The sequence below is a fragment of the Trichosurus vulpecula genome, chromosome 2, assembly GCF_011100635.1.
Source record: "Trichosurus vulpecula isolate mTriVul1 chromosome 2, mTriVul1.pri, whole genome shotgun sequence".
Taxonomy (NCBI): Eukaryota; Metazoa; Chordata; class Mammalia; order Diprotodontia; family Phalangeridae; genus Trichosurus; species Trichosurus vulpecula.
The window spans coordinates 349,581,583-349,607,248 of record NC_050574.1 but is presented as its reverse complement, the minus strand read 5'-3'; the positions used below and the strand labels follow the sequence as shown (position 1 = coordinate 349,607,248).

The 25,666-nt window shown below is 36.9% G+C and overlaps 1 protein-coding gene across 2 annotated transcripts in view; it reads left to right on the top strand.

The window, feature by feature from the left end:
• NECTIN3 (nectin cell adhesion molecule 3) overlaps positions 1-25,666 on the top strand; it is a 198,210-nt gene that overhangs the window by 12,031 nt on the left and 160,513 nt on the right. For both annotated transcript variants that reach the window (XM_036745142.1, XM_036745141.1), the window contains exon 2: positions 23,656-23,997. In XM_036745142.1, coding sequence (XP_036601037.1) covers positions 23,656-23,997 — 342 coding nt within the window. The remainder of the gene's footprint in view (positions 1-23,655; positions 23,998-25,666) is intronic.

The following is a 25,666-nucleotide window of genomic DNA, read 5'->3' as shown; positions in this document are numbered from 1 at the left end:
GAGTCTAGTCAGGTGTTAAATTCATCTTTTCTCCTGTAAGAGTTGCACCCATAATAAGAGACAGGTTTTTATATCATCAAACCTTTTTAGCTAGTGTTATAAATCTCTATAAGGACAATAAACACTGATCATCCATAGTATTTCCTAGCAAAAATGTTAGCCAGCAAACATTGTTAGCTAGTTATAAACTGGTGGACATCTTTTTCTGTTCTCATAAAAATAATTGTAGTAGTTCTGAAATAGAGCTATTTTTCAGGGACAACACAGAGAACCTCACAGAATGAAAAGTTGTGGATGGGTTTTGACTACAGCCGATATGCTCATGAAACCATTGAAATAGAATCACATAGGAGCTAACAGTATCTTTTTTACTATGTCGAAGCCAACTTCTGTTTATAAAATGGATTGATTCACATATATAGTGTCAGAGAACCCGAATCTGAATCCAGACTCTGCTTCTTACTTTATACTGTGTGGCATTGGGCAAATCACCTCTGGGCTGCAGTTTCCAAATATGTAAAATCAGGAGAGTGGAATGTATGATGTCTAAGGTCTGTTTAAAATCTGTGCTCCTAAGACAGAGATCAGAATCTTATGGCAGGTTTTAGTTGTGATTAGTGAAAACATTCAAGAATGTATAAGCAGTTAATGAAGTTTTGTTGAATTTTGTGGGACATATGAAAATACAAGCTCTTACATTCTAAAAGTTGAAAAACTTTTCAGACTTGCAAATAACATTAAATGGAAAATTAATCTGAAGTTACATAGGAACATGTTGAGCTTAAAAAAATGCTGTTGCTTTGCTGCCCTCTACAGTTGTCCAGAATAGTCCTTATGAAGACATTCGCTGCCAGCCTTTTACATTTCAGTTGCCTAAATGAGCCATGGATTTGACCTTTTCAATGTGATAAGGACAAAATTTTGTTTTCCAGTCACTTGATGTATCCAATACTAGTATTGTAGAAAGGATGTAATTTCCCAGAGGGTGGGACATAAGTAAGACTAGAGATCAGTTATGAGGCAGTAATTATTTGAGCACTATTTTATCTTCAACACTCTTAAGTTTTGTGGGGAATACAGCGGTTATAAAATTTGTACTTTGTCTTCTGGTTGCTTATAATTTGAGGAAAGTAAGACTTTTGAAGTCACCATTGTTTGTTCTTTTTAGGGTTCTGAGGTCTTTCAGATTTGTTTCTCTTTATATTATCGTAATTGTGTTAATTGTTCTGGTTCTCTTCATTTCATTCTGCATCAGTTTGCATAAGTATTCTCATAATTCCCTGAATCCATTGGTCAGTTTCACATGGTATAACAGTATTCCATCACAATAGTTTTTTCAGACATTTCCTGATTGGTGGCCATCTATTTTGTTTTCATTTCTAGAGATGCATAATGAGATGTGTTGATTAATACTGCAAGGAAGGGCTTCTGCTGGGAAGATGTGTGTTTGTGTTGGAGTTAAGGAGAATTGGTTAGTGGATAGTGATAGATAGGCAGAAAGAAAGCATCAGTAAAGTAGTCAATAGGGTCCTTAACTTCATAGGCACTCACTGTACAATGTGGATATTTCTTATGGGAAACCTTAAGATTCAAAGGAGTCAATGACTCCTATGAAAAATTGTAATAAAGCAAAGTAATTAAATAGCTCGTTAGATACCCGCCTTCACTCCCCCCACCCACTTTCCCTAGGTAAAACGCTTTCATATGGTTGCTGGATAATCCCCCTTTCACATCAGTTCACATTAGACCCGTACTCATATATATTCATGTTGGCAAAGTCCAACTTCTTTTTCTGTACAGCCCCACCATCACCCCACCCCCCATGTCAATTCTTTAGATGCAGGGTAGTCTTCTTTCTCCTCCAAAGATGCAACCAAGGAAATCTCCCTTTAGGGAACTGTTGACTACCTCCTCAGTTCAGGAAAGACCATTCTCAGAACCTCAAGTGTCTGACCTTTACTCAGAAAACAAACAGGCCAGAAGGCAATCAGTAAATGGTTCAGAAACTCACCTCTTAGGCTCTCCCTGGGCTTTACTTACAAGTTACTACCTACTCCTTTGGAGTACTCCTGCTATCCCCTCCCCCTCCCTTTCTTGTGGCACTTCCTTGTGGAAGTTCTATGTGGAGAGAGTTCAGAAGCTTTAGCTGGTGTCTCAGCTCACCACTATGATGAGGGCAGAAGGGGGAGACTCTTCTGCAAGAGCCCTTCTTCTCCAACTATCACCAGTTATCTTTGAGGCATCATCAGTAAAGTTCCTCAGGGCATGCCCTATTAACCCTCATAACATTTATGTAGTACAGATTTTAATATTATAGGAGTTGAGAAAATGAGATCAGTGAGGACTAGAGCAACCTGTAATTGGGAATGGCTTTCCCATCAAACCTTACATAAAAATGTTTTATGTATTATATGTATTTGTTTATCACCCCACTAGTCCTTAAATTGCATGAGGGCAAGGACCTTTATAAACTTTATATCTTAACCAGCACATTATTCACTATTCACAGTAAGGTAGGACTTAGCAGCCTTGAAGAATTGGTAGGATAGGAAGAGGCAAAGGAAAGGCCATTCTAGAAAAGGGGAAAATGATTGATCTCTAGAATTGGCAATTGTAGATAAGTCAGTGTAAGGAATATCTAAATGCTTATCATATGGAGTAAGAATACTTGATGGTCTTTGAGAAGAGACTTAAGTTTAAAAATACATGATACATGCCTTCAAGGAGTTTTATAGTCCAGTAGGTGGTATGCCAAATAGTGAACTATGATAAAAATAAGTAAATAAATTAGTGTTGTAAAGGTTAGAAAGGGCTTCCTGTGGGAAGTGAAATTTGAGTTGGACTTTATAGTATATAGAACATTCCCCGCAACAGTCTTGTAAACTCTTCAGAGGTTAAATGACTTGCTTGTGATCACACATATCGGAGGTATTGGTGTTGAGAGTTCAACCAGTATTCCTGGTTGATAAAATTGGGAGGTCAGGATGTTTAAGAGGAAATCAATATTGTAGTCACTAAGTATGAGGGCAGGGGTTGGGGTGGAAAGCAAGCTAGGATACTTCACTGCTTAGAAGAGGCAGTGACCTAGAGACAGATAAATAGAGCAGTGAGCATCTGGAACATATGATAGAGATAGATGGAGTGAACTTCAAAGGAGGAGAGGTTACAAAATGATGATAGCAGAAGAAAGGCCTAGAAACATTACTGGAGAGAAGAGGGGAGTGGCGACTCTTCCTTGTGGCCCATTGTATTGAGGGACATGAGAGAAAAAACAAAATCAGCCAGCACTGAAGAGGATGGCCAGGAATTGGGGATCTTCCTTAGAAACTAAATTTTTTTGAAGTTAAGGAAGGTAGAGTGGGAATGAAAGAAATCTAGAATGAAAGGGAACTTGAATCCAGGTCCTCAGATTTAAACTCACTTCCTTTTACCAAACTGCCTTTATGTTGCTTTGTTAAACTAGAGAATTCTTTATTTCCCAATGCTGAAAAGATCTATCATACTTTTAGTAAGACAAGTCAAATATCCTTACGAGATAGAATAAGACAAAATGTATCTTTTTTTTCCCATGGCAGATGGGTTCCTTATTCATTCATATTTGGGGAAGGGACGAGGGGCATGTGTGTGGGGGAAACAAGCATTTATTAAGCATCTACTATGTACCAGGTATTGTACTAAACAGTTTGCAAAGTACACACAACAGTTTTTTTCTCCATCAGTAAAATTATTTGTGAATCTTAATGGTAAATGTAATGGATTTTATTTTGTGGATCTGGATTTTCTTCTTTGTGTTTGTGTATTTTCACTGTGAATACATTTATCATCTCAGTGCAGATCTCTTGTTCATCCTTCTTTCTGGAAGAGGATCTTTGCAGATCTAACCTCTCTCTCTCCTCCATTCATGCATCTCCAGTTGCTTGTTATACATCTTGGACTGAATGTCCAGTTCTACTCAGTTGCTGTTTATAGCACTGCTGTAAACAGTCCTTTCACTCAGGCTCACAATCTTGGTATCGGTCTTGACTCCTCACTGTCTCCACCGTATCTAATTAGTTGGCAAGTTCTGTTGATTCTACCTTTGTAACATCCTTTCTATATGCTCCTTTTACTGCTGACACTTCTGCAACCTGACATAGGCCCTTATCACCTCATGCCTGGTCTGTTGCAGTTGTTTGCTATTTGGTCTCTCCATCTCAAGTCTCTCTCCAGTCAGCTGTCAAATTGACCTCCTTAAAGCAGAGGTCTGATGATGTCACGGCCCTCAACTCCACTGGCTACCTGTTGCTTCCAGGATCAAGTGTAAATAAAATTCTTTGTTTAGTTTTTTAAAGGCCTTCATAGCATGGCTTCTTCTTATCTTTTTGGTCTTCTTTCTCCCTCACCGTGTACACCACAGTCCATTGACACTGTCCTTCTGGCTGTTCTTCACACAAGACACTCCCATCTCCTCACTGAGCATTGTCACTGGCTATCCCTCATGCCTTTTCATCGCCACTTTCTGTTTTCTTTGGCTTCAAGTTTCAGCTAAAATCCCATCTTTGCCAGAAGCCTTTCCAGATACACCTTGGTGCCTTCCTTCTGAACTGATCTCCATTTTATCCTTTATAATCTTGTTTGTACACATATTGTTTGTTTCCACTTTTTGCTTCCAAGCTCCTTGTGAGCATGGCCATTTTTGTCCATTCTTTGTATCTGTAGTGCTTAGCCCACAGTGCTGGAGACTTGGTAGGTACTTGACTTGACTTGAATGTTATTTGCTTCTAGTAGTTTCAGCTGCTTCAATGAATTTTTTTTTGTTTTTAAACCCATACTATATTTATCCATCATGGAGGGGCATCACTTCATTTCTAAAAAAAAAGACAATTAAATTTTACTTGTTTGAATTTAGAATGATTACTGATGGCCGTTCTGTAGTTATTTTAACTTTTTAAAAGTTTGCAGCTTTTTGTGGAGATAAAAAAACAAGCTTATTATATTGTGTTATCCTAAGTCTCTGCTTTCTTGCTTTAATATTATCGACTTAATGTTCTAATTGGCTCCCCTGGGTTTAATAATCAACTCTATTCAGATGATTCCTATTTGTGTGTCTTTTAGACATCTAGAACTGATTATGCTGTCTGTATCTCAAGTTCAGCACGTCCTTAACAAAAATAATTGCCTTACCCCCAAACCCATTTCCTCCTCTCAACTTCCCTGTTGCTGTTTAGTGTATCACCATCCTCCTGGTCACTCAGCCCTGAAACCTATGTCATATACCTCAACCCATCATGCTTACCCGACATATCCAATCCATTGCCAAGTCTTGTCTCTTCAATTTCACTTTTTACATCTTATATGCCTCCTTCTCTGTACTCATTCATATAGCCCCAACCCTACTTCAAATTCTCATCCTTCTTGCTTGGGCTATTTCAGCAGTCTTCTAACTGGTCTCCCTTTCTTAATTCCCTACCCACTCCAGTCCACTCTCCATTCCACTGTCAAGGTGACTTTTCTAAAGCTTAAGTCTGACTGTGTTATGCCCCTAACCCCTATGGAACTCAATTGTTCTCCCTCTCATCTCCCAGGTCCTATGTTTGCCATTTAAAGCTTTTCATAATGTGACCCCTTTCTACCTTTCTAGTTTTTATACCTCACCATCCCTGTACACACACTCTGAGCCAACTGCAGTAGCCTGTGTGCGGTTCCTCAGGTTCCAGATAGATTCCCTGCCTTAGCATTGGCTTTCCCCAGTTCCTAGAATGTGGTCCCTCCGTACCTCTGCCTCTCAGCTTTCTTTATTTCCTTCAATGGTCAGCTCAGATCTCACCTGTAGAAGACTCCTGGTTGCTTCAACTGCTAATTCCTTTGATATTACTGTCATTTACTCTGTATCTTATATGTATTTAGTTATTTACATGTTATCTCCTTCTTTAGAATTGTGTGCTCTTTCAGGGCATAGACTGGTTTTTACCTAGCACTTAGCACGGTGCTTGGCACATAGCAAGTGCTTGTTGACTGCTTATAGAATGAATGATGTCGAGAATATAGTAGCTGTTATTGTACTTTTAGCTTCCACATGAAGATTAATTTCAAATCTTGACATTTAATGTTTAAATGCAGTAAGCCTTGATGGTACAACTCATCTGTGTTAATAGCTTACACCAACTGACAGTGGCGGGCTCATGTCAAGATTTAATAGGCACCAACTCAAATCTGAATGAACTTAGGTTATATTAAGTAATCACATTCACTGTAAGTTGAAATGAGTTTACCAGGTTTATCTTCTGTGGGGTTTAATTTGAACTTTGTGTTTAATTGAATAAAATGGATTATTTTTGTGGGTTTTTATTTGAAAATATCCAGTTATTTTGGTCCTTGTCTGTGGTACCCCAGTTTGGAAAATTGCTTTAGCCTGACAGTCACAATCTGGTTCCAGTAAGGTTTCCAGCCTTACGTTACCATATTCTTCTTTACCTACTATATTTTTTTAGTCAAGCCAAGACTTGTAGCTCAACCCCAAACTCAGCTGTTCCTGGTTCCATGGATTTTTGTAGCCTTTGTCCTGCATACGAGAAGTGTACTCATTCCTCATCTTGACCTTCCAACATCCTTTATCTTCTTTATAGCCTCAACTCATGTGCCTACCTCCTTTTTGTAACATGTAGAGACTAATGAGAAAATACATATAGAGTCATATTAAAGGCAAATGTGGAAACGGTGGCCCAGTGCCTTTAATATACAGAAAATGAGGGAAAGAGAAAAGGAGGAAAATATAGAAGAGAGGCTTGGGTATTAAAGGAACTAAGAGGTTTATCTATTGTAGTTGCTAAGGTAAGCTGATCGCAGCAAAGAGGAGGGATAAAAGTTAGATATTTCCTCCCTCCTTTCCCCTCCCCCTCCATCCCTCTCAAATTGGATAGCTTGAATTTTGAATTTGTAGTGGTCTGGGTCATTGAGACATGAACACAATATAAGTAGTAGAATTATATAATACACAGTAAGACCTCAGCTATGTGATACTATGGGAGTGACATTTTCTACTTAGTATACTTTTCTGGATAGTTGTGGGTTTGCTACCTCAAGCAAAAATGTTTTGTTTAAAAAAAATTGGTACTGAAAGTTTTTAATTCAGTTCAACTAATATTTATTTGATAAACACGTACCATGTGTAACATGTATTGTTCAGTGTTAAGTGCTTTGATTTAATACTCTTTTTGTTGTTAAACAGTATTGAGAACATACTTAAATCACTTGATGAGTTAGTGTCATTGTGAAGAATTAGATATATAAACTGTTGAATAGTGAATGAATAAATAAGTAAAAGAAAAAAAAACATTTAAGTCTGTTATATGCCAGGCACTATGCTGGTGATTACATCATAAAATGTTTCATTCTAATTTTGGACAGCTTTCATTGTTGGAAAGGTTTTCCTTTATATTGAGCCAAAATATGACGCCCTGTGACTTCCATTCATAAATGCAGTAGTAAAGACTGTTAGTGACTTTCTTTTGGCATCTACTCTGGTTGCATGGGACCAAATTTTTTTTGTATTCTTGGTTGTCTGAAGCCTGTCCCATCTACAGATACATGAGACCATGATAATCTTTGCCCTCAAGGACTTTTTATCCTATTAAGGGAAAATAATATAGCATAGTCCTAAATTAATAAACACAACATACATACAAAATGAAGAGAACATTTTTTTTTTATTCATTCATTTACTTATTTTGGCGTGAGGGAGAAGATATTAGTAGGGGATCCAGGATAGCTTGTGGAAGATGTGACACTTGATCTGAGTCTTGAAGGATTTAATGATTCTAATATATGGAAGCAAAGTGAGGAGAAGGTACAGGTATGTTCCCAACATTGGGTGTAGCTTACTATTATACTTCTCTTTTGTCCCTTGGGTCATCTATAATTTACATTCTTCAAAGATTGTGCTATTTTATTATTTGCAACCATATACCATTACTAGAAGAATATTGGTGTCAAAGAATGGGTTTTTGTTTCAGAAAAATGAAATAAAGACTTTGAACATATCTTATTTGTCTTTCCATCTTTCTTCATGGAAGAATTGTATTTTCACTCTAAGATCATATAGAATCTTTTCAAGTCTTTTGACGATTTTAGTTGGACTTCCCTGAATTTTTTGTTTTCATTCAGCCCTTCTTGAGTTACGACCATCAAAACCAAAAATATTACATATTTTTTTTAGAAAGGAATAGATTTTTATGTGCAGATATTTATCTTTATAGCTGTAAAAACAGCAAATTTGACTAATAATATTTTTTGGAGCAGCCAACAGTGATATCCCTTTACTGGGATATACCTGATAACTCAGACCTATAATTAAAAACAAAACAAACAAAAACTAGTTTTGTGTTTATTTTTTTCAACATGTGTTACCTTAGAGTCATTTGTAATGAGGCTCATTCTTAAGCTACTTTTCCACCTACAATCTTGTGAAATCTTCCGTAAAATTATTAGCAGCTTGGCATTCTATCCAAAAGAATTTCATTTGCAAAATTATTGGGATTTTATTGTGTTCTCCCTCTTTAGACATCTTCAGAGTATTGAATAAGGCCTTAGTGCAAATCCTTGCAGGAGACTTTATTACCTACTTTTAAATCACTAAGAGAAGGATCATTCTACCTTGCTCTTTATTTCTCGGGTCTAAGCCAATTTCCTACATGCAACACAATGTTATCTTTAGTCTTGGGGTAATTTAATTGCTTTTTCTGCAGAACCTTGTTGAAGAGTGTGGTTTGTTTGGTTTTGGTTATTGTTTTGATCTGAATAAATTGTTACCCTTTCCCTGAATGTATAATTGAGATTTTACCAAGGAGTTTCTGTTAAAAAGAAGTTCATTTGAAAAGGACAGCCTAATAATTTTGGTGTTTCTTACACCAAGTGAAACGAAGAGCCCTAAGTGAGTCCTTTTTTTTCTTTCTTTTTTTTTCTCTTTTTTTTCTTTCTTTCTTTTTTTTTTGGAAAATTAGATCTAGAATTTAAAAGGTTTACTTAAACTATCTCACATTCATATTTGGAAAGTCATTAAAATTTATTAACAACCAAAAACATTGCCCTAACACCATTTTAAAATTATTATTTTCTTTGTAAACCATAGATTGCAGCATCTTGTCAGTTATGTCAGATACTATTTATTTAGTTGTCAGTTTGCTGTAATAGAAGAAATGGTGTTAGAGCTTGTGGATTGTTAGAAATATGAGACAACTTATAATTTAAAATACTGCTTTTTGATGTTACTAGGGTAAACTCTGATGACCAGAATTTGTGCTATTGAAATTCTAGATAGAAATTACAGCTATGGTTTGACTATAGGAAGTAAATTCTCCATTTCACCTTTCTGCGACTTAAAAAAGTGTGGAAGAGAAGACAAATACCTGTATAACTCTCTTGTCCCTATTTTAATGAAGTTACAAACACAAATGGATGAACTATTGTCTTTATTATTTGCACTGTCCTTGCCCCAGACTTGGAATCAATCCTTCTTCACCTTCCTCCTGGGAATCCCCCGCGTTCAAGACTGAACTTAAGTACCACTACTTTCTAGGAGAAGCCTTTCTTGATTCTTACATTCCCCAACTGTCTTGTATTTAACTATTTTCTATTTATTCCATGTTGTTTTTTATACTTAAAGATACGTATGTTTCCCAGAATATATTTATGTTTCTCAAGAGCGGGTAGGAACTATTTCATTTTTTTTAGAGCGCTCAGTGCCTAATAGCATGTAGTAGATTCTTAATAAATGTTGATTTTGAACTTTTCTTTTTAGAATCAGTAAATTAATTTTTCTGTTCCCTTTAGACCTCAACAACTTCTCTCCCTATAGTCATGTCATCTAGCCAACAATAACAGTACAAATTGGGATAAACTGTTTAAGGAGAACATGCTTTTGTTACTCCGAATTTCACCCATTGCCTTAAGTGCCCCGTTTTTCTTTTGTTTCAATTTTGTATAGCCTAATTTATAATTTGTAAGTCTGACATCTTTTTTTCATAAAAGAGGTTGGGACTACTGTCTCACTATTAATCTGTTTACCAGTTTTAGGCCCTGGGAGTCATCATTGAGAAGGAGAGAGTCTTGTGTTATTTTTTGTTTTTATTCTTTTCCATTCTTACTGCTACCACCCTAATTGGCTTGGAATATTTTACAATCTTTTTGTTGGTATCCTTGTGTCTAGTCTTTTCCTGTCCAAGTCCACTGTATTTTCCATCAGATTGATCTTCCTGAAACACCGATTTAGCCTTTTAGTCACTCGCCGTTTTTAACAGCACTCAAAAATATGTCTTGACTCTGTGCTTATTAGCTGTGTGACTTTGGGTGAGTCACTTCAGTATTCTCATATCAGAAAGGAGATGATTTGACCAATATCTTACGCCATATACCAAAATAAAGTCAAAATGGGTTCATGATTTAGGAGTAAAGGCTGATTCTATAAGTAATTTTGGAGAGCGAGGAATAGTTTACTTATCAGATTTATGGAAAAGAAAAGAATTCATGACCCAACAAGAGATAGAGAGCATTACAAAATGCAAAATGGATAATTTTGATTATGTTAAATTGAAATGTTTTTGTACAAAAAAAGCCAATGCAACAAAAATTAGGAGGGAAGAAGAAAATTGGGAGAAAATCTTTACAGCTAGTATCTCTGATAAAGGCCTCATTTCTAAAATATACAGGGAACTGAGCCAAATATATAGGAATACAAGCCATTCCCCAATTGAGAAATGGTCAAAGGATATGAACAGGCAGTTTTCAGAGGAAGAAATTAAAGGTATCTATAGGCATATGAAAAAATGCTCTAAATCACTACTGATGAGAAATGCAAATTAAAACAACTCTTAGATACCACATCTCTCCTGTCAGATTGGCTAAAATAACAAAACAGGAAAGTGATAAATGCTGGAGAGGATGTGGGAAAACTGGAACATTGTTACATCGCTGGTGGAGTTGTGAGATGATCCAGCCATTTTGGAGAGTAATTTGGAACTATGCCCAAAGGGCCACAAGAATGTTCATACCCTTTGACCCAGCAATACCACTTCTAGGGTTGTATCCCAAAGAAATCACACAAGTGGGAAAAGGACCCCTATGTACAAAAATATTTATAGCGGCTCTTTTTGTGGTAGCCAAGAATTGGAAATCAAAGGGATGCCCATCAATTGGGGAATGGCTGAGCAAGCTGTGGTATATGAAGGTAATGGAATACTATTGTGCCATAAGAAATGGGGATGATACGGACTTCATAACAACCTGGAAAAACCTACTGACATAATGCTGCGTGAGCGGAGCAGAGCCAGGAGAACATTATACACATCCACAGATATATGGATTCCATGAGGACCAACCCTGACAGACTTCGCTCTTCTCAGCAACACAAGGTGCAAAGACAACTCCAAAGGACTCACGATAGAGAATGCTATCTACACCCAGAGAAAGAACTATGAAGTTTGAATGCAGATTGAGGCACACTTCATGCTCACCTTTTTTTCTTCTCTTTTGTTTTTGCTTTTGGGTTTTTTTTTTTGGTTCTGTTTCTTCTTTCTCATGATTCATTCCATTGGTCATAATTCTTCTCCACAACTTGACTAGTGTATAAATTAATTCAATGCGAAGTTATACATGGTAGTTATATGAGATTCCATGCCGTCTTGGAGAGGGAGGGGAGAAAATCTGGAACTCAAAATTATGTAGAACCGTGTGTTGTAAACTAAAAGTAAAAATTAAAAAAATATATATAGAAAAAAAAGAAAAAGAGATTTAATTTCCAAAACTAATGAGTAAATATACATTTAAAAAAAAAGAAAGGAGATCATTTGACTTGAATGGCCTTTGAGGCATCTGTCATCCTGTGCTTTCCTCTTGGGTACTAAGGAAAATGTACAATAAAGGCTTGGCACTGATGTCCTCCAATCCAGACCCAAACTACTTTACCACCTTTATCTCCCAGTATTTCATTATACAAAAGAAACCTATAGTTACAGGTGGATGGAATATTTCTGGTTCCTTCATATTTTTTATTCCAATTAATTAGATTGTGAGTTCCTCTAGGGGGGAAGAAATGTACCTTTCCTTGTATCCCCAGCACTCTCTACACTCCTTGCCACTTAGCATTTTAATAAATGCTCATTGATTGACTGGCTTCATCTCTTGCTTTCTTGTCTTTTTCTTTAGCTGGAATACTTTCACCTCCTCTTCTTTGCTGACACTCCCGTTTTCAAATGTTATTAATTCTAACTATCTTTTCTTGACCTTCTGTAAGTATATCAGCTGGAAGTACTCTCTCTGAACTCCTATAGAGTCTCTCCCATCCATATGGTACTTATCACATAACTTTTTTGTTATAATATTACTTTCTCTACTATGCTACATTTTGGGTTTCTGATAGATTCTGCCTTCTAGTAGTAGCTAGCTAGATGGTCCTGTTAAAGGTGAGAGATCTCTCTAGAGGATCTGGGTACAAATTCCAGCTCTACCACTTAATCTATTTGATTTAACTTCTCTGACATTTCTTTCCTTTTCTTTAAAATGAATTTAGAAGTTGGATTAAATTATTTTAGTGTCCTTTCCAGTTCTAGATTCTATGATCCCGCCTTACCTCCACCTCATTGAATCACTTGGTTTCCTTTAAAGCATGCTAAGGTGCTTCTCTTATTAGAATCCGTTCTCAATACACTCACATGTTAGTATTCTCTCCATCTTTAAATTATTTTGTACAGTGTGTTTAATTCTTTGTGGTTGTGTTGTATGCCGCTGTTAGAATATAAGCTGTCTTTATATCCCTCAGCATTTTTTTCAGTCATTATTGCATGTTGTAGGTACACTCAATATTTGAATGAAGGAATTTATTGTAGAAACTTCATTTTTTCCTCCAGTTACCTGTTTCTGTTTGTAGTGTAGGTACTCCTTCCACCTATACAGATTACATTCCTTGAAAAGTTAGTGTCTTTAAGATTTACTGAGGCTGACAAATTGATCACTTTACAAAGCTTCCATTATGTATGTATCTAGATACTTATGCATTGCTCTGTCTCTGCCCCTTCCCCCTGCCGGCCCCCCTGCCCCACACACACACATTAGAATGTTAGCTCCTTGAGGATATGGGATGTTTTTGCCTTTCATTGTATAGCCAGTGCATTCCCAGTTCTATTGCCTGGAACATAAGTTCTTAAGTTCTTAGTAAATGCTTTTTGATCAATTGAAGACCATCATCATCTTTGATAGATACAGATAATTGAAAAATATGAATAATGTATTCATCATTTCACTGGCTGCTCCAGTAAAGCGATTAATTTTTAAGCCTCAGCAAGCCAAAGGATTTTGTATTTGATTCTGGTGGCAATAGGGGGCTGTTGGAGTTGATTAAATAGGGGAGGTGATATGGTCAGACTTAGATTTAGAAAGATCAGTTTGAAGGCTGAGTGAAGAATGGACTGAAGCAAGGAGAGATCAGCCAGCAGATCATTGTAATAGACCAGACATGAATCAATGAAGCTTGCAAGTAGGCCAGCGCAGGTCTAGTTAGGTTGTAGAATGCATGAGAGGGAGGAAGGTATAAGAAGACTGGAAAGATAGCAAAGGACCAGATTGTGAAGACTTTAAAAAAAAAAAGAGGACTTTTTATTTGATTCTGGAGGTAATGGGGAACTACAGGAGCTCAAAACGCACATGCGTGCATGCGCGTGTGCATGTGTGTGTATGGATGTGGTTTATTCTGTTTTAGGAAAATCACCTTGGCAGCAGGGTGAAGAGTGGATCAGAATGGATTGAGACTTAGACTAAGAGACCATTGGGGTTACTGCAGTAATCTAGGCTGGAGGTGATAAAGGCCTGCACTAAGTCTGTGGCTGTGTGAGTGGAGAGAAGGGGGTATATAAGACAGCTATTATGAAGATAGACTAGTATTGGCTCTGCATAAGATATTAAGGTAGAGTGAGAGTAAGGAGATAGGGTTAATACTGATGTTACAAAGTAGGGTAACTTGGGTGATAATGGTAGTGCCTTCATTAGTAATAGAAACATTTTTGACAGGGATGGATTTTGGGGAGGACAGTGAGTTCTGTATTGGACATGTTGAATGTGAGATGGCTTCATACAGTTCAGTATGCCCTAAAGGTGAAAGATGATTAGCACAGGAAGGAGACTAGGCCTGGATGTACAGATCTTGGAATCATTTTTATGGAGGTAATAGTTGAATGCATGAGAGCAGATAGATCACCAAGTCATATGGTCCACAAGCATTTATTATGCTCCTACTATGTGTCAGGCATTGAGGTTTACCGCTAGACTGACAAAAGCAAAAGACAGTCCCTACTCTCATGGAGCTCATAGTCTAAAAGAAGAGATTACATGAAAACAGTTATGTACAAAGGAGATATATGCAGGATGAATTGGAGACAACCAGCAAAGATAGTATAGAAGGGAAAGAGAAGAGGGACCAGAGCAGAACTTTGGGGGATACTCATGATAGTGAGAGCGATGCAGATCAAGAACCAGTACAGCCATGTAGGAGGAGACCCAGGAGAGAGTAGTGTCATTCAAACCTATAAAAGAGAGAGTATTCAGGATGTAAGGTGTACGACAGTGTTAAAGGCTGCAGTGAAAGGTAGAAGGATAAGGGGGGATTGATTGAACAAGGCTATGCATTTTGGCCATTAAAAGATCATTGGCAACTTTGGAGAGAATATTTTCATGTAAATGATGAGGTTAGAAGCCAGATTTCAGAGGGTTTAGTAGAGAGTGAGAAGAGGGAAGTGGAGACACTTTACATAGACAACTCACTCACAGACAGTTAACTGAGAAGGGAAGGAGAAAGATAGGATGATAGCTAGTTTTGAGTAAAGATGAAAGTGATGGTTGTCTGTTAGAAGGGAGGGGAACAATGGGAGAAAAAGGTGCATGGTTGGTCAGGAGAAGGGACAGCTGCCTCTTCGTCTGGTGGTGTTCAGTCATTTCAGTCATGGCTGACCTGGCCCTTCATGATCCCATTTGGGATTTTCTTGGCAGAGATACTGGAGTGGTTTGCCATTTCCTTCTCCAGTTCATTTTATAGGTGAGGAAACTGAGGCACTCAGGATTATGTACTTAAGTGTGCCCATGGTCGTGCAACTAATAAGTGTCCGAAGCTGGATTTGAACTCAGGTCTTCCTGACTCCAGGCCCTGTACTCTATCCACTGTGCTGCTTAGCTGCCCTTTCTTCATCTGAGATAGAAGTGAGTGAGGAGATAGTGGTAGAAGATGAGGAGGAGGGGAGAAGACGGAACTCCGTATAAATGGCCCCAATTATTTTATATGAAGCTAAGTCCTCAGCAGAGACGGGTGGGAGACTTGAAAAGAGCCTCAGTTTGGTTCAGTGCTCTGAAAAGTGGGAGAGTGAATTGATTAGGGAAAAATAGAATGATCTCTTTGTTTCAGTGAGGGGCTCTGTTAAGAATTAGATAACAGGACCTTGGAAGTTCTATTTTGTGATTTCTTGCTTCTCTTTTCAGCAATCTGTAGGGGCAAAGGAGGCAGATCATAGAAGTAATTAGCAGTAACCCTTCTTTACCAATATCTAATTTGAGATGTAAGATTAAAAATGAACAATTTTTAATTGACTGTGATTGAACTGACTGATCAGTGCAATGACTGACTACCTGTGTTTCCTGAAGACTGAAAATGATAAATGCTAAATTACTTCGTGACAGGCAGGTGATGGACTAAATATGCAGAATGAGACATGTCTTTGATGTGGCCAATGTGGGAATTTGTTTTACTTGATTATTCCTGTTAACCTAATGGGGTTTTGTTTTGTTTTTCTCCTCCCCTTTCACACCCGGACCACTCCATGGGGTTAGGGTTGATTGGAAGAAAAAAGTGCTTGTTAATTAAAAAAAAAAAGAAAAAAGATTAGATAAGTATGATGATAGATAGTTGGGAGGTACTAAAGTATAGGTGAAGTCACATTAGAAAAAATGTTATTGCACCATCTTTCATTACTAACTGCAATTACTAATATGCTCTGTGCGACACCATAGTTTCACTGAGTTTCCTAAAGGTTTTGACAACTGGGGCAGGTAGGTGGCGCATTGAGCAGGGCACTGGCCCTGGAGTCAGGAGGACCTAAGTTCAAATACGGCCTCAGACACTTGACACATTAACTAGCTGTGTGACCTTGGGCAAGTCACTTGACCCCAATTGCCCTGCCAAAAACCAAAAACAAACAAAAACCAAAAACAACTAAGATGATAACTTCTAGTGAGTTTAACTCTCTACTACTATTACTTTCTGTGGTACTGAGGGGGAAAAATTGAAAAATCTGCTAGGATACTAATGTTGAAAGAGGAGGGTGGTTGAAAAAATTATTTTAAAATTGAGCTCTTATCATTGCATGTTTTTTCATTTATACTCAGAACTGTAATTAATCAGTATTTTAAATATACTTCAATGCAAAGGACTCTGCTTGGGTCAAACCACAGCTGGAATATTGTGATTAGTTCTGGGTGTGACATTTATGGGTGTCTGAGTTCACAAGCCAGAGAGTAAGCAGAGGATACCATACAACTATTAGTTGAAGAAACGAGGGATATTTAACTTTGAGAAGAAGTCTTGGGAAAGGGATATTGGATATAACTATCTTCAGGTATCTGAAGAATTTCTGTGGAAAGGAGTGAATTTGTTCTCATGGAGCACCAGAGGGCAAAAATAAGAGCAATGGATGTGATTTACTAAGTCAAGGTTGTTGTCAGGGGGAAAATGCTAAGGGTGAGAGCTAGCTACAAGTGGAATGGTTGCCTTAACAGGTAATAGATTGCTCTCAGTATAAATATTCAGAGGAAAGCTGGATGGCCACTTGTTCCAGATGTTGTAGATTGCATTCCCCTTCTCATAATGATTGGTTTTAGGTGGCTTTTGAGGTCCCTATGTGCTCTAAAATTTTGTCACTTTACATTTATATTGCATATTATTATTGCATATAAAGTGTTTTCCTATGTATTCTCACTTGATCCTGTTATAAAATCTTTGAGGTATGGCTTCTTTCCTTGTAGGTATTCTGTGGAAGGATCAAATTTTAATAAATATTTGCGTATGCTGGGTGTGTGTGTGTGTACATATACATGTAGTATTCTGAAATTACCCTCCCCTTCTGCTTGAAAATTTTATCCAACTTATTGGGATCCCATGAAAGCTTTGAAACTTTACTGTAGCATGTGGTGTGATAACACAAAAGAAATAGGAATGTTCCATGAAAAGCAGAATGCAATTGAATATATAACCATAAGTAACATAAAAATTTTTCACTTTTTCTACATCCCCCTGAATGTTGCAAAACTGAATAACTTCCTAGTTCCGGCTTTCGATAGGGGTTTGTCATATAATTGTTTCAGTCTTTGTACATGAACATCTCAGAAGTTTGGGTCTAGTTGTTTAATTGTGGGGAAAGGGATCACTATAGAACCAGGAAATGAAGAAATTATGTGTCTTTAATATGTATAGCACTTAGGAGAACCCCTTGTATGTACATAAGTCCCTTTTCCAGGTCATATCGGACAATTCAGAGCCCTTAATTTTTTGTTTCTGGTTTAAATTAATATTCCTTAACTGATTTTGCTCAGATTTGCCCATCCCTCATAGCTAGTCAGGTCATTTAAAAAAAATCTTATAGGCAGATTGCCTTCCTTTCTGTCACCATTTAGTTTTCTTACTTTGGAACAGCCCTTTTCCACTCATTATGCCTGTTTCAGGCATTAGGATCCATTTTAAGCTACTTTCCAGGAATTCTTTATTATCTATTTCCCTTTCATTTTTTTTTTAACCTCCAAATACTCTGTCATGCAGAGAAGAGGCATATGGAGCCTCATGGGAGTCTATTTTCAGGCATTGGGGCTGCTTTGATAAAGATGGGATAGAATTCTGAACAGAACATCACCTGACTGGAAAATTGGATATATTGTAAGGACAGTGCTTGGCCCTACTACTTAATAGATAATTGATTGATTGATCTTTGTGATTAAATAGGCTTTGAAATCAGTAATTGACTGTTTTGTTTTATATGTATTTGTCAGTGACTGATTGAAACCTTGTCTTTCATAAGCAAATCTTTGTACCTTTCCCATTACTGTCAGCATTTCACTTTACTGAGACCATGTGAATTGGTTAAAGTTGATATGAATTGCTTTGACTAGTTTCTGCTAAGACCCCAAACTTCTCTTTTAATTTATTTACATCTTTGCCCATCTTTTTGTCTTTGTAGTTTTTGAGGAGGTAGTCTATTTCCTTTCTTATCAAATCTTATGCAGCTAGATACTCAACTGTATGCCCTTTGAGTTCTGCCTGTAAACAATTCATTTTAACACTCATTTATGTGTTCCTTGTTCTTAAAACAAATAAAACTTCCTTTGACCTTGATATTCCTTGAAACTACCATAGTACTTCTTATTTCACCCCCTTCACATCAGACCCCTGGAGTCTACAAAAGTCTGTGACCTGTAATAATACTTTTTTAGCAATGGTGGTCAACCCTCTTGCAATTTGTCTTTATCATTCTACTGTTATCACCAGTTATTTTTAATGGTCAAGTCCAATGGACTCCTCTTAGTCACCATCCTTCTGGACTTTAATGTAGTTTTTAACACTGATTCACAGGGTCTTACTCTGATTCCTTCTATTGGTGTGGAATTCTTGAAGGTTATGTCATTGGGGGTGGGGGAGCTAAAAATGAAAAGCAATAAGTTAGATTCTCCCTAGAAAAAACTTTAAGTATGGTCCTAGTAACACATTGGTTCTATCTTCTTAGGGTCAGCCATGCTAAATGTAGCTTTAATGACCAGTAGGTTGGTTACTTGGTTAATTCTTGAACCATGGCAACCCATGAAATAAAGAAAAATATACAAAATAGGCCTTAGTCCTGTGTGGAAGCTTCTGCATTCATAATGGCAGGTTGGGAGGAGGAAAGGGAGTAGAGAATGCTAAGAATGGTCCTTAGATCGTTTATTAACATTAAGTTATTGGTACTTTAATTGTTAAATCCTTGTCTTATAGTCAGGAAGAAGACATTGTTGGGGAAACTGAATTGTCTCAATCTTGACATTCTCATTATAAACAAAAGCAGAGGACAAAGGGAAGTTGCTGTGAAATGGAAGGATGGTTCATACGCAAAGTCTTGATTGTAATATATGCAAAGAAAACAAGAAATGACATTTCAGGTGGGATAGTATATTGGTTCATCTCATATTGTAGACCTTATCAAGATTTGCAGGAAGGCTACCAAGAAGATAACTGTGACATATGTACCATCCTCTTTTGCTAAAGTAAAGAAATTTTAAGAGCTCCCATTAGATTGTGAGCTCCTTAAGGGCAGGAACTGTGCTTTGCCTTTTTAAATAAATTCTTATTGATCTACAACATTATATTGAACTCTCCAAGTTAAATTGGCGTCATCTATGATATTTGGTAACTTGGGTGCAAAGGTAGTTAGCAGAGGATGGTGAACAATAAATTTGAAGATTTGGCTTGTGAATGGGAGAGGCTAAAAGCATATATACTGCACAGAATCAGCATGTTTATACATCCAAAAATCTTGGAGTTTTGGAGAAAAGAATTGGGAGGTGCCAGACCTGTTGAGCATCCCTCTTTCAAAAATTATTTTGATAGGCAGAAATGATTGACATGGAGCCATTCCAGGATAGTTGTCTATGCTCTGTCTCTCTCTCCCCTCTACTCCTTCCTCATTGAAGTCGTTGCCTGCCTCATAAGTCTTTCTTTCCTTCAACAATTCCTGCCTTAATACTAGGAGATTTCAACCTATTACACACGCGCACACACACACACACACACACACACACACACACACACACACACTCTATCATACACTTTTGCTTTTACTTTGTATTTCTTCAACTTATTCATTTCCTATGACCTCCGCTACTCCACCCAAGCTATACGCAGAGATGGTCATACCCTATATCTTGGATTCACTAACAAGTGTTCACCTCTGTGTTCATTAACTCTGAAATTCCTTCATAATCTCTTGTTCCACCTTTCCCTCTACCTTAAAACCTAATTTCTTCATCTTGTTATGTTTAATCTCTCTAGGCCTTGGTTCTTCTTAGGCCATCCCTCTTTTCCTGGCTATATTCTCCTTCTCCACATTGACCCTTCGGGTGAACTTTGTCAGAATATATCAAGGTAGGACAAGATCAGAAATGATGTAAAGGGGCAAGGGGCTGAAGAGAAGAGGGGGATATCATAGAGTTCAACTAAAGGTGAGCAAAGAGACATAAATAAAATGTTCAGTGGCTGCCTTTTCTTTCATTAGCAATAATACTAACAATGGATTCCCAATTAAAAAACTGAAAGGGAAAACCAAGAAACAAACCCTTGCTTTTAGCATAGTCAAACAATGGTCATGTCCAAAAAAGTATCTCTCTGTGCAACTTGAGTGTGTGCTATCCTCTTCTCTTGAGTACCTTTTCCCCTTAAACCATTTCTGATCTTGTCTTGCCTTGGATCATTCTGACAATCCACTTCCTCTGCTTCATACTGATGGCAAAATCCATGTCATAAATTTATGTTATATAATCTCAAGTGTACTGTTTCTGCAGCAGTGCAGTTCTTTTACACCATCCTAATTGATTCACTGTATCTCTAACCATAGTGGCTTTTCCAACCCTTTTTATCCCTTATTAAATCTCCCATTGCTCCTCCTCTCTCTACTCTCTTAGCTAAGAACTCTTGCCTCGTATTTTACAGAAAAAATTAAGGCCATTCACCAACTGCTCCCTTTTCCTTATCATCTCATATCACTCAGATGTCTTTCCGTTCTGTCTCCATCACTCTTGTCTCTTAAAGGTGGCTCTTCTTTCCAAGATCAAACCCCGCTACATGTACAAGTGATCCCATTCCATCCTGTCTTCTCTAGCAGATTTCCTCTTCCTGTCTTCAACCTCTCTGTATCTACTGGCTGTTTTCCTGCTGTCTGCAAACAGATATACTTGTTCCCCCTCGCAAAGCCCTTGCTTGATCTGTTCATCCATGCTAGCTATTGTCCTAATTGTATCTCCTCACTTGTATGGCTAAAATTCTTGAGAAAGCCTCTACACTTACTGAGATAAGAGCTCTTCTGAATCATTGGTATATCATCATTGACCATTCCTTCTTGATATTCTCTTCTTTGGTTTGTGTGACACCACATTCACCTGGCCCTAGTAACTTGTTTTCTTCTTTTTTAAATCAAGCCAAAGAAATGTTATAAAGTACATAATAATATGTTAGTACGTGCATAGAATTTGTAAATGAGTAAACATAGACATTGGTGTACAGACTTAATGTATTTTTAACTAGTGAGAGTGTACAGTTTTTAAAAATGTTTGGAGACCATCAAACTAGATGATGAATCAAGTTATCATCAAGCCCAGAATGCAGTATCAGCCTACCTGTGTACTCAATGCAGTAAGAAACTAACTACACATAGTATCAAAAAGGACCCCTTCAAACTCTTTAAAGGGGAGCCACTTTTGGGGAAAAATTAATTTAAATACCAGACAAAGAATATTTCCATTTGTAAAGCAAAATTCCATTATATGTAAAACTCTGAATCTCCATTTCATACTTCTTTGCTTTTGAAAAAGAAGTATATAATGAATTCCACACATAACTTTTAAATTATTCTGCTTGTTTGTGCTTCTTTTAGTCTATTCTCTTCTATGAATTAAAAAAAAATTGCAATGGCTTTTCATTTTTTTTTATCAGTAATACTAACTATGGATCCCCAGTTAAAAAACTGAAAAAGGAAAAACCAACAAACCTTGTTTTTAGTGTAGTCAAACAAAAACAATTCCACACAGTGGTTTTGTCCAAAAAGGTATATCTCTTTGTGCGTCTCGAGTCCATTATCTGCTTGCTAGGAGCTGAATAGCATGTTTTATCATAGATCCTCTGGAGATATGTTGGTCATTGCCTTGATCACAGTTCTTAAGTCTTTCAAAGTTGCTTTTCTTTACAGAGATGTCCTATAAATTGCTCTTCTCATTCTGTTCTCTTCATTTTCCATCAGCCCATACTTTACAATGTTTTTGCAGTTTTCTTTCATCATTTATTGTGACCCAATAATATTCTACGGAGAGTGCTGTAATTGCTTTTCCTTTGGTGTATGATTTTTGTTTGTGGGGAGAGTTGAGAATTAGTGAGGACTGGAGAAAATGTCTTAAGTCTGCCATCTTATTGGTAATTTTGTGATCATTATTCAGTCTGATGTTAATTTTAGGTTTTTGCTGAAGCAGACATGTGGGAACTTAGCAGCCTACCTCCACTGAGTTAGCATCTTGGCCTGAGAGCTCTATTAACTTTGTGTAAATAAACAGTATTTCTCTCCCCCTCTCCCCTTTATTTAATGCTGGCATTTAAATTTTTGCTTTCCCCTCTTCTTTATGTTCTTTCCTTCTTTCACGCACAGGGTTTCAGCTGTCATTTATATCCACATGACTCCAGGATTTATCTATTTCCCAGCCCTATGCTACTGACCTACATTTTCATCTGCCTCCTGGATACTTCTACCTGGGATGTTCCACTCACACCTCAAATTGAATATGTCCAAACTTGGCTTCTTCTTTCTTTAAAGCATATTCTTTATATGTTTCTATAGTTAGCTGGCATCACCAGTTCTACCTTTTATCTATTTTGACCTTAGAAGCATCTTTGAGCCTTCTTTCCTTCAAGATATACATCCAAACAGTGGTCAAAGCCCCATCTATTTTACTTTTGTAATATTTCTTACTTATGTCCTTCCTTCCCTTCTTCCTGCTGCCATCCTAGGTCAAGCCTTCATTAACTTTTACCTAGACTATTGCAGTAGCGTCCCTTTCCTTTCTTCTAGTCTTTCTTCTTTCCAATCGGTCTTAAACACTCTTGGCAGATTGACTTCTTAATAACAGGTCTGCCTTGGCATTCCTCTGTCGGGAACTTTTATTAGTTTCCCAGTGACTATCAAATAATCATTCAGTTATTTAGCAATTATTTATCATTATCTGATACCTTTGGGCAAAGATCTGTGCTGGGAAGGTAAAAAAAAAAACACTAAGATGTGGTCATTGCCCTTCAGTCAGACCTCTTTATTACAGCTTTGTCTTATTTTGTGTCACCATTCATAAACATATATTATGACTCTATGCGGTCATGCCCTGGGGGAGAATGGGTTGGATTGAGCTTATTTAAAGGTTGAGGTACCCGTACTGCTGAAGGTATTTCATTGTACTTTTGTGTTGATATTGATATATTTAATTCAGCAAGCATCGCTGGCCACTGTATGAAGTACCTAGGGATCTAGAGACAAGGACAAAACAGGAGGTAAAAGTATATTATTATGGCGTCTGATTTGATACAGCATAATTTTTAATGTTTTCCTGCATCTTATTTTCCATAACACATTTTAGTAACAAGTAATTGAGGGTGAGGGAGGAGAGAGAAGTGCGACAGAGAAGGAAAGGGGTGGGGAGATGGGTAGGAGCGTTCAATCTACCAACCTGGCAATATCTCCAGGTCAGAGGGATTCAGGACCAGAATCTCAGAATCTTCATTGGAAAATCCTCTCATTTTTTGAAGGAGAAAAATCTAGTTGTGATTTCACAGGCGTCCTCAGTTTTAATTAACTTTATTAATATTTACCCTTTTTGTAGGTGCCTTAGCTGGACCGATTATCGTGGAGCCGTACGTCACAGCAGTGTGGGGGAAGAATGTTTCACTGAAGTGTATAATTGAAGTAAATGAAACAATAACACAAGTTTCATGGGAGAAGATCCAAGGCAGAAGTTCACAGACTGTTGCAGTTCATCATCCTCAATATGGATTTTCTGTTCAAGAGGCCTATCAAGGGAGAGTCTTATTTAAAAATCATTCACTTAACGATGCAACAATTATTCTCCGCAACATAGACTTCTCTGATGCAGGAGAATATATATGCAAAGCAGTTACATTCCCATTAGGAAATGCACAGTCATCTACAACTGTAACTGTACTGGGTAGGTATATTTGGCTAATTTTTATAAATATATCATGTATAATGAAGATATTTTCAAGGAGATGAAGTGATTAAACTTTAGAATAGTACTGAAGACTGAAGTTCCTTCTAACTCTAAAGTCTTCACCATGTGTGTTTACATGAATCTCGTACATTTAATGTATTTCTTTTTAAAATGTTTCTCCTGGACATGTAGTTTTGAACCTGAGTTGCTTCAGCTTAACAGTTAATCATTTCTGTTTGGGTTTTCAAATTTTAATAGCATTTCCATTTTTAATTGAGTTAAAAAAATTCACGTGAGTTTAAGCCCTGGTATCCTTGAAACAACAGTCTCTGGATATTTTAGACTAGTTGTTTTTTGTTTTTGTTTTTTTTTCATCTGTTATAGATCTTTACTATTCTACAGAGGCTTTAGGGAATAATATCCATAATATCTAGTGTTTAATCTTCACAAAAATCAAAACAGTTGTTATCAGTTACCATTCAGAAAGAGAGTTCTACTTCTGGACTTATTTTTTGAAAACTTAAATAAAAGGTGTAAGATGACTTAAACTTTCAATCAAAAATACCTGAGAATTTCCCTGACTTTGTGTCTCAGCATTGAACATTCAGTTTTAAGGTTATTTGCACATCGGCTCTTTGTAGCAGTTTTCCAAAGTAGAAGCAAAAATAAAAAAAAAAACTAGTTAAATTTCTTATATTTCCCTGACTATTTAAGTAACCAAAATTACTTAAGTTGGTTCTGCTGTGAGTGACTTGCAATTTGTGAAACACAGGAATTTTCAGATAATTAAATAAACATCTAATTATATTTGAAATATGGACTTTATGTTTCTAAAGTAAAATTTGTTCTTAGATTTGAATAGATTTCCTTAACTTAATTGTTAGGAAATATAATTTTTACTTCTTTTGCCATGAAATTTTGGAAATAATTGTGTTTAATTACAAAATCTATGAATTACTTTGAAGAGTTTTAGTTAGGGCAATTCAGTCATAATGCTTGGAGATAAGATAGTAAACAATTATAAGAAAGCTTTCTTGAGAGTTAAATTGTCCTGCTGAAGGTCTGATTGGAAATTTGGCATGACTAACTATATAATATAATTGGCAATCATTCAGTTAAGGCATTAGAAACTAAAAATGTGTGTTTTTTTTAAAGTTTTCAAATAATAGTCTGTAACTTTACCTTTTTCATAAATTAGTTTTTACATTTATTGCTAGCTTTTTGTGTTCTTTTTTGTAAAATTGGGCTTGAAATTTTTAAATTTAAAAACGAATTCAATTTTATATTTGACATTCACTTAGGCTGAAACAATGAAAGAATTGGTATAGAAAAGTTTGACTTAATGTAATTGTGCAATTCTGGTGGACAAATAGTTTTAATTGGTGGCTTGTTGAAATAGCAGTAACAACTACTAACATTTGACTCATCACTGTGTACTGCACCCCCACCTCTACTCCCCCAGTCTTGCTCTTGTTTACTTCAGCTCATCCCAGAACAGTGTCAATGAGCTCTCAACCAAAATTGTAGTCAGGACACTACTAATAAGGGTAATTGCCTTCCAGAGTTGTCACTAGAAGCATTTCCCCATTTTTGCTGGTTCCTCTTCCTTTTCTGCGACTAGCAGCAGAAATAGATTCTGCTGCTTGCTTTTGGGGTGCTTAAAAAC